Source organism: Anarhichas minor, unplaced genomic scaffold (assembly GCF_050575085.1).
Source record: "Anarhichas minor isolate MPS153535 unplaced genomic scaffold, ASM5057508v1 ptg000066l, whole genome shotgun sequence".
NCBI classification, from domain to species: domain Eukaryota; kingdom Metazoa; phylum Chordata; class Actinopteri; order Perciformes; family Anarhichadidae; genus Anarhichas; species Anarhichas minor.
The window spans coordinates 750,409-760,000 of NW_027466512.1; the positions used below are offsets into that span (position 1 = coordinate 750,409).

The window sequence follows — 9,592 nt, forward strand, 5'->3', positions numbered from 1 at the left end:
ATAAATACAAAACACACACACACACTCTGTACACACACTACAGCTTCAAACTTCAGCAATTATTTTGCAGAAATATGAGCATATTTGCCTTCTCTGGCAAAATAGGACACCTTTTTATTTTACCAGTTGGTGGCGGTAATGCGCCAATTCATCGTTTGCCAACCGCCACTACACCTCAAAGAAGAAGAAGAAGGTTTCGCGTGCCGGATGTTGTGCTTGTTATGAGCGGCAGCGCTCAGTACCCGGATGTCGATGGAGGACGTTAGTAGCCTGCCAACCGTTTGACAGATCGTTTTTTGTTTTTTTTAATAAATCATGGCCGAAGCTTCGCCAGAATGATGGAGGGGTTTGTTTCTAAGCGCGCACGGCTCGTCCGGTTGTAATAATACTATGAGTGAGGAGCGGAGGACCGAGGCTATCGTTAGCTGCTGCCAGGACGGAGTCATCAGAGTAGTGTAAAAAAAGTATTTCAATCGGCTCAGGCACCGAAAGGAAGCACCGAAATCTGCGTTGCGTTTCGGCACCGGGTTTCGGTACCCAACCCAACCCTAGGTATAACAAGATGATATATTAAACAAAACTAGATATAACAAGATGAGATATAACAAGATGAGGTATTAAACAAAATGAGATATAAAACATGATATATAACATGAGGTATAACAACATGATATATAAAAAAAAACTAGATACAACAAGATGAGATATAACAAGATGAGGTATAACAACATGAGGTATAACAACATATAACAACTTATATTTATCTTGTTTATTGTATATATTTCATATGTGTGTATGTACGAGGAGAGTAATGTGTAACTGGAGTCAAATTCCATGTATGTGCACGCATACATGGCCAATAAAGCCGATTCTGATTCTGATGAGGTATAACAAGATGATATATTAAACAAAACTAGATACAACAAGATGAGATATAACAAGATGAGGTATTAAACAAAACTAGATATAACAATATGAGGTATAACAACATGAGGTATTAAACAAAATGAGATATAACAAGATGAGGTATAACAACATGAGGTATAACAACATGAGGTATTAAACAAAATGAGGTATAACAACATGAGGTATAACAACATGAGGTATAACAACATGAGGTATTAAACAAAATGAGGTATAACAACATGAGGTATTAAACAAAATGAGATATAACAACATGATATATAACATGAGGTATAACAACATGAGGTATTAAACAAAATGAGATATAACATGATATATAACATGAGGTATAACAACATGAGGTATTAAACAATATGAGATATAACATGAGATATAACAAAATTAGGTATTAAACAAAATTAGATATAACAAGATAAGGTATAACATGAGATATTAAACAAAACTAGATATAACAAGATGAGGTATTAAACAAAATGAGATATAACATGATAAGGTATAACATGAGGTATTAAATAAAACTAGATATAACAAGATGAGGTATAACAACATGATATATAACATGAGGTATAACAAGATGATATATTAAACAAAACTAGACATTAAACAAAATGAGATACAAGATGAAATATAACAAGCTGATGTATAACGAGATATTAAACAAAATTAGATATAACAAGATGAGATATTAAACAAAATGAGATATTAAAAAATGAGATACAAGATGAGATATAACAAGATGAGGTATAACAACATGAGATATTAAACAAGATGAGATATAACAAGATGAGGTATTAAACAAAATAAAATATAACAAGATGAGATGTAAAGAAATTTGATTAAACATGAGATAAGGCAAAATGAGAAATATAAGAAAATATCAGATGATAAAATACGACGAGGATCTTAGATGAGATGAAATAAGATGAAACAATAAAATATGATTAGATGGTATAGTTTAAATGAGACGAGAAGATGAAATAGTTTGGTTTTAAGATCTCCTTCTGTTTGTTGTCTTCAGGTCAATCAGGACACCGTGAATCCTCCTCAGGTGGTTCAGGTCTTCTGAGGACTTCCTGTTTCAAACTGTCCCTCCGCCATGACAGACTGGACTGGACTGGACTGAACTGAACTGGACTGTCATTCTCAGGACTGCAGCACTGAGCTGCGTGACGACGTCCTGATGACTGTGTCCTTTCCTGATTGTTCAACAGAGTCTTGTCAATGATTAAGCAGTTTACTGATTATCAACAGTTTCTTGTCAGTGACTAAGCATTTCCGGACAATGAGTCAGTAGTTTACTAATGACTCAGCAGTTTCTCTTTAGTGACTCAGCAGTTTCCATTTGATTCAGCAGTGTCTCATCAGTGACAGGAATTTCCTGACAATGACTCAACGTGTTTTAACACTTTATTTAATGTTTTTTGTTGTGACTCCGTCGAATGGTTGTTTTTCTACTACATTGACAGGAAGTTACAATTGTATATATGATGTAAATAGGAGCACATGTATATTTTTTTACTTAATCAATAAATCAGAGTCAAGTTAAACGACGCTTTTAGAGATTTAGTTTTTTCGTCACACTTTGATTCTCAATCCTCCAGGAATTACTGAAAGTCAGTGTGTGTGTGTAATCTGACTCTGTTGTTTACTCCGACTATTAATGTCTCAGTCGCCTCTCACACCTTTCTTCTACTGTTTATTTTAGAGCTGCAGCACGTCTTCACTCTGATTGGTCAGATGTTGCTGCCAGGCTGCGTGTGATTGGTCGAGGCCTATTCAGCACTCAGATTCCTCTTTCTGTGTCTACTTTTAGAATTAGCGAGTTAGTGCTGCAGACGGACAGGAGGTCAAAAGTCATGGCATGCTGTAGTCCAGCACTCACTTTAACTAGTGACAAGTGAACACACCACGTCTAGTTTAACTCAGGACGAGGTTCCCAGAACAGGAAGTATGTTTCCAAGAAAAATTGTAACTGTAGAGGTGGGATTTAATTCTGTTGACCTCAGACCAGCGAGGACGGGAACCTGAGACACTCTGAACTATACTATGACTTCATTTTTTACTTTTTTTCGACAGGCAACTTTCACTGAAAGGAACAGGGATTCAACAAACACTTTAATAAATAAGGTTATGAACACGTCTTTAACTCGTCATGTAGCTGAAGTTTATTTTTCAACAAACAAACAGAAACTTTTTCACATGAGATTAAAACACATAAAACGTTGATAGAAAATCTTAAAAAACGTAATAAATGCTGAGTCGTATTCAACTGAATGTTCACTCACTCACCCATTCACTCACTCACACACATTGAGTTTTGTCTGTTTATAAAACTGTTGCTGGACGGTTTTTTTTCAGCTGTAAAAAGTGACAGAATGCTGCTGATAAAATACGTGTTGTGTGTGTGTTGAGTGTGTGTTCAGTGTTTCAGTAAATAGCCTCGTCCATGTTCTCGTCACTGTCTCCTCCGAACTCCTCCCCGTTATCAAAGTAGGACATGATGTAATCCGTCTCCTGTAGACACAAAACAGGAAGAATTCATATTCATGTTTTAATAAACATGAATATTCATCGTGCTGCATATCGTTTGAACATGTTCCGTATCGATATATAGAGATATATTGTTATGTTTCTATAAATGAGCTCATTTATCTATTTTATGTAAAATAATAATATAATTAAACTGTCGGAACTCTATCGGACCCTGTTCTCTGATTTCACACTTTAACGTTTATTTACATATTAAATACTTCTGTAGATATTTATCACTTTTAGAAATACGTCCGAGTTGATGCAGACTTGTTAAGGTGGATGTCTGAGTTGACGCAGACTTTTTAAGGTGGACGCCTGAGTTGATGCAGACTTGTTAAGGTGGACGCCTGAGTTGATGCAGACTTGTTAAGGTGGACGCCTGAGTTGATGCGGACTTGTTAAGGTGGATGTCTGAGTTGATGCAGACTTGTTAAGGTGGATGTCTGAGTTGACGCAGACTTGTTAAGGTGGACGCCTGAGTTGATGCAGACTTGTTAAGGTGGACGTCTGAGTTGATGCAGACTTGTTAAGGTGGACGCCTGAGTTGATGCGGACTTGTTAAGGTGGACGCCTGAGTTGATGCGGACTTGTTAAGGTGGACGCCTGAGTTGATGCAGACTTGTTAAGGTGGACGCCTGAGTTGATTCATGATGTCTTACCTCCTCGAACTCTTCCTCGTCGTACTCCTCTCCCTCAGCCTCCTCCTCCTCCTGCTTCTTCTTCTTCTCCTCTCCCTCCTCCTCCTCCTCAGAGCTCTGTTGCTCCTCCTTCTTCTGCAGAGTCTAACACAGAAAACAGGGTTAAGGTGGAAATGTTTCTTTAAGAGCTCTAATAGAGATTAAAGGATCAGGATTGGTTGACTGTTGAGCTCTGCTCTGTGATTGGAGGACAGGGATCAGCTGGTGTCCGTGTGTCTCACCTCCAGTTTGAGCAGCACTTCCTCTTTTTCTTTCTTCTTCTTCTTCTTCTGCCCCGACTGAAGTCTGTCAGAGCAGCTGGCTGCTGCTGAGACACCTGACAGACACAGAGCAGGACATCAACACACCCACAGTCATCAATACAGAGTACTGTGTGTCCCGTGTGTACTGTGTGTACTCACCGTCTCTTGAAGGTTTCTTCACTCTGAGTTCTTTCGGGAATTTTTTCCAGACTGAAAGAAGAAAATATTTTATATAATGATTATTAATAACAGAAATATATTATTATATACATAGATTATTATGTATGTATACTACTATATACATAATAATATATATATATATATATATATAGTGCTGGGCAACTATTAAAATGTTTAATCTCGATTAATCTCATTGTCGGGCATGGGAGGAGTTCGGGGAGGCCATGGAGAAGAACTTTCAGTTGGCCTCAAGGAGGTTCTGGCAAACCATCCGACAGCTCAGGAAGGGAAAGCAGGGCTTACCCCAGGCTGTTCTCAGCAGGGGGGGGGGGGAACTGCTGACCCGGACAGGGGACATCGTCGGGCGGTGGAAAGAGCACTTTGAGGAACTCCTAAACCCGACCAACATGTCCTCTGCAGAGGAGGCAGCGCCTGAAGATCTAGGGGGAGGCTCACCCATATCCCTGGCAGAGGTCGCTGAGGTAGTCAAAAAGCTCCTCGGTGGCAAGGCGCCGGGGGTGGATGAGATCCGCCCTGAGATGCTGAAGGCGCTGGACATAGTTGGGCTGTCCTGGCTGACACGCCTCTTCAATGTCGCATGGGGGTCGGGATCAGTGCCCATGGACTGGCAGACCGGGGTGGTGGTTCCCATTTTCAAAAAGGGGGACCGGAGAGTGTGCTCGAATTACCGGGGTATCACACTACTCAGCCTCCCGGGGAAGGCTTATGCCAGGGTGCTGGAAAGGAGGCTCCGACCGTTTGTCGAACCTCAGATTCAAGAGGAGCAATGCGGATTCCGTCCCGGCCGTGGAACAGTGGACCAGCTCTTTACCCTCGCAAGACTACTGGAGGGGTTCTGGGAGTTTGCCCAACCAGTCTACATGTGCTTTGTGGACTTGGAGAAGGCTTTCGACCGGGTCCCTCGGGGGTTCTTGTGGGGGGGTGCTGCGGGAATATGGGGTGCCGGACCCATTACAACGGACAATGCCCTTTGTCTCCGGTCCTGTTCGTGACTTTCATGGACAGGATATCTAGGCGCAGCCGGGGGGTGGAGAACGTCAGGTTCGGGGGTCTCGGGATCGCCTCTCTGCTGTTTGCAGATGATGTGGTCCTGTTAGCCTCCTCGGATCGTGACCTCCAACATTCACTGGGGCGGTTTGCAGCCGAGTGTGAAGCGGCGGGGATGAGAGTTAGCACCTCCAAATCTGAGGCCATGGTTCTCTGCCGGAAACCGGTGGATTGCTCCCTCCAGGTGGGAACAGAGTGCCTACTGCAAGCGAAGGAGTTCAAGTATCTCGGGGTCTTGTTCACGAGTGAGGGTAAGATGGAGCGGGAGATCGACAGACGGATCGGTGCGGCTGCAGCAGTAAAGCAGGCGCTGCACCGGACCGTCTTGGTGAAGAGGGAGCTGAGCCGGAAGGCAAAGCTCTCAATTTACCACTCGGTCTACGTTCCTACCCTCACCTATGGTCACGAACTCTGGGTCGTGACCGGAAGGACAAGGTCGCGGCTACAAGCGGCCGAAATGAGCTTCCTCCGTAGGGTGGCCGGGCTCAGCCTTAGAGATAGGGTAAGGAGCTCGGTCATCAGGAGGGAGCTTGGAGTCGAGCCGCTACTCCTTCGCGTCGAAAGGAGTCAGCTGAGGTGGTTCGGGCATCTAATTAGGATGCCTCCTGGACGCCTCCCACTGGAGGTTTTCCAGGCACGTCCAACTGGGAAGAGACCCCGGGGAAGACCCAGAACACGCTGGAGGGATTACATCTCCCAGCTGGCCTGGGAACGCCTCGGGATCCCCCAGAATGAGCTGGAACATGTTGCCGGTGAGAGGGAGGTCTGGGTCAGCCTGCTGGGCTGCTGCCACCGCGACCCGACCCCGGATAAGAGGAGGAGATGGATGGATGGATGGATGGATAATCTCATTGTTATTGCAAAGTTCAATAATGAATTCAAAAGTAGTGTATTGTGCACTTTTATTTTAAAGTGCTGCTCTATGAACTAAAGGTGAATAACATTGTGTGTAAACACTTTCAACACATCAGGTTGTTGTTAGCAGCAGTGTTCTCTTCACACAGCAGCAGTTCTATCTCTTCACTATCTGTGCTCAGTGTGTGACTGTGTGAGAAACGTTCCACTGCTGTGCAACAGGAACATGTTTCACACCTTTCATCTACATGTGTGTGTTGTGTCTTCATGACAGTCAGAGCATGTGATGCAGCTCTACTCTTCATCACTATGATGCTGTAACTCAGAGGTGATGATGGTGACCCAGCTCTACTCTTCATCACTATGATGCTGTAACTCAGAGGTGATGAAGGTGACCCAGCTCTACTCTTCATCACTATGATGCTGTAACTCAGAGGTGATGATGGTGACCCAGCTCTACTCTTCATCACTATGATGCTGTAACTCAGAGGTGATGATGGTGACCCAGCTCTACTCTTCATCACTATGATGCTGTAACTCAGAGGTGATGAAGGTGACCCAGCTCTACTCTTCATCACTATGATGCTGTAACTCAGAGGTGATGATGGTGACCCAGCTCTACTCTTCATCACTATGATGCTGTAACTCAGAGGTGATGATGGTGACCCAGCTCTACTCTTCATCACTATGATGCTGTAACTCAGAGGTGATGAAGGTGACCCAGCTCTACTCTTCATCACTATGATGCTGTAACTCAGAGGTGATGAAGGTGACCCAGCTCTACTCTTCATCACTATGATGCTGTAACTCAGAGGTGATGAAGGTGACCCAGCTCTACTCTTCATCACTATGATGCTGTAACTCAGAGGTGATGAAGGTGACCCAGCTCTACTCTTCATCACTATGATGCTGTAACTCAGAGGTGATGAAGGTGACCCAGCTCTACTCTTCATCACTATGATGCTGTAACTCAGAGGTGATGAAGGTGACCCAGCTCTACTCTTCATCACTATGATGCTGTAACTCAGAGGTGATGAAGGTGACCCAGCTCTACTCTTCATCACTATGATGCTGTAACTCAGAGGTGATGAAGGTGACCCAGCTCTACTCTTCATCACTATGATGCTGTAACTCAGAGGTGATGAAGGTGACCCAGTGATGTCCAGTAGTCTCCAGTGAGAGCAGCAGCTGCTGCACGTTGTAACGCCGTCGCTTTAGTCGTCCTCTCCTTTAACACAACTCGTGTGTTCTTCTGGTGACGGTGCGTCTTGAGGCTCATACGTGACGTCATTCGTTGAGATCCTAAAGCTGCGTTCACACCAAACGTGACGTGAACGCACCTTGAGAACGTTCCTCAGACCGACATCTTCCACAACACTAACCTGCAGTTTGTCTCCACTTCTCTGTAGCATGTGTTAGCTTGTGTTGCTTTAGTTTATCTCTACGTCTCCCACACGCTGCATCCATGTAGTCTGAAGACTTCCTCCACCGCTGCCAGTGAGCAACGCACTTTACAAATAATAATTTTTAAAATGCGTTAATGCGCGATAACATAATTGTCGGCGTTAATTAATTAATGCGTTAACGCGATAATAACGTGTAAACTTGCCCAGCACTAATATATAGAGATTATTGTATATAGAGATTATTATAATATATAGAGATTATTGTATATAGAGATTATTGTATATATAGATTATTGTATATATAGAGATTGTATATATAGATTATTGTATATATAGAGATTGTATATATAGATTATTGTATATATAGAGATTGTATATATAGAGATTGTATATAGAGATTATTGTATATATAGATTATTGTATATATAGAGATTGTATATATAGATTATTGTATATATAGAGATTGTATATATAGAGATTGTATATAGAGATTATTGTATATATAGATTATTGTATATATAGAGATTGTATATATAGAGATTATATATATAAATTATTGTATATATAGATATTATTATATATAGAGATTATTATATATAGAGATTATTATATATAGAGATTGTATATAGATTATTGTATATAGATTATTGTATTTAGATTATTATATATATATAGATTATTGTATATAGAGATTATTATATATAGAGATTATTATATATAGAGATTATTATATATAGAGATTATTATATATAGAGATTATTGTCTGACCTGGATTCCAGTCCGTCAGTCTGTCCGTCTGCTCGTTGCTGTGATATTTGTCAGAGTATCTCTCCACATCTGGACAGGAAACACAGGATGAAGACCTTCACAATAAAAGTGTTGATTGATCAGCTGATCCAGGACTTTCTGTGTGTGTGTGTGTGTGTGTGTGTGACCTCTCCGTGCAGCAGCTGGCTGGATGAAGAAGGGCAGAGTCTTCATGGCTCCTCTGAACTCCTGTTTGAGAGCCAACAGATACTCCGCCTCCTCTCCACCTGTCAGGGGGAGGGGCTTCTGCTCCATCACCTGAATGCACACAGAGAGTCACTACATGAGAACAGTGATGTCACAAACATGACATCACACATGAAGAAGTCACATGACTGGTGTTTGTTTCCAAGTGTTTCCATTAAATGAGTCTGACTGATCTGTGATCACACAACTTCATTATGAAATAAAATACATGACGACTTCTTCTCTCATTGTGTCACTGACCATCTGAACTCACACGTCAACGTCAGAAACACCAGGAAGTACAGTGAACTGTGTGAGAGAGTGAGTGAGTGTGTATGCGTGTGAGTGAGTGAGTGTGTGAGAGTGATCGAGTGTGTGTGTGTGAGCGTGTGTGAGTGAGTGTGTGTGTGAGAGAGTGAGTGAGTGTATGCGTGTAAGTGAGAGAGAGAGTGTGAGTGAGTGAGTATGCGTGTGAGTGAGAGAGAGAGAGAGTGTGAGTGAGTGAGTGTAAGTGAGTGAGTGAGTGTGTGCGAGTGTGCGTGTGTGAGTGAGTGTGTGAGAGAGAGAGAGAGAGTGTGAGTGTGAGTAAGTGTGTGTGTGAGTGTGTGCGTGTGTGAGTGTGTGTGTGAGAGTGAGTGAGTGTGTGCATGTGTGAGAGTGAGTGAGTGAGTGAGTGTGTGCATGTGTGAGAGAG

General features: G+C 42.3%; 1 protein-coding gene and 1 long non-coding RNA gene across 2 annotated transcripts in view; one reads left to right on the plus strand and one right to left on the minus strand.

Moving 5' to 3' along the window:
- The first annotated feature begins 148 nt into the window (after positions 1-148).
- LOC142934062 (uncharacterized) lies at positions 149-2,471 on the plus strand. The gene is made up of 2 exons (XR_012947670.1): positions 149-552; positions 1,943-2,471. It is a non-coding gene; the product is annotated as an uncharacterized LOC142934062 (long non-coding RNA).
- Positions 2,472-3,065: 594 nt separating this feature from the next.
- Positions 3,066-9,592, minus strand: part of polr3glb (RNA polymerase III subunit GL b) — an 11,039-nt gene continuing 4,512 nt past the window's right edge. The window contains exons 3-8 of the mRNA XM_076078437.1: positions 8,841-8,970; positions 8,674-8,742; positions 4,556-4,606; positions 4,376-4,470; positions 4,116-4,238; positions 3,066-3,438 (exon numbers count right to left, since the gene is read on the minus strand). Of these exons, the coding sequence (XP_075934552.1) occupies positions 3,352-3,438; positions 4,116-4,238; positions 4,376-4,470; positions 4,556-4,606; positions 8,674-8,742; positions 8,841-8,970 (555 nt within the window). The 3' untranslated portion in view covers positions 3,066-3,351. The remainder of the gene's footprint in view (positions 3,439-4,115; positions 4,239-4,375; positions 4,471-4,555; positions 4,607-8,673; positions 8,743-8,840; positions 8,971-9,592) is intronic.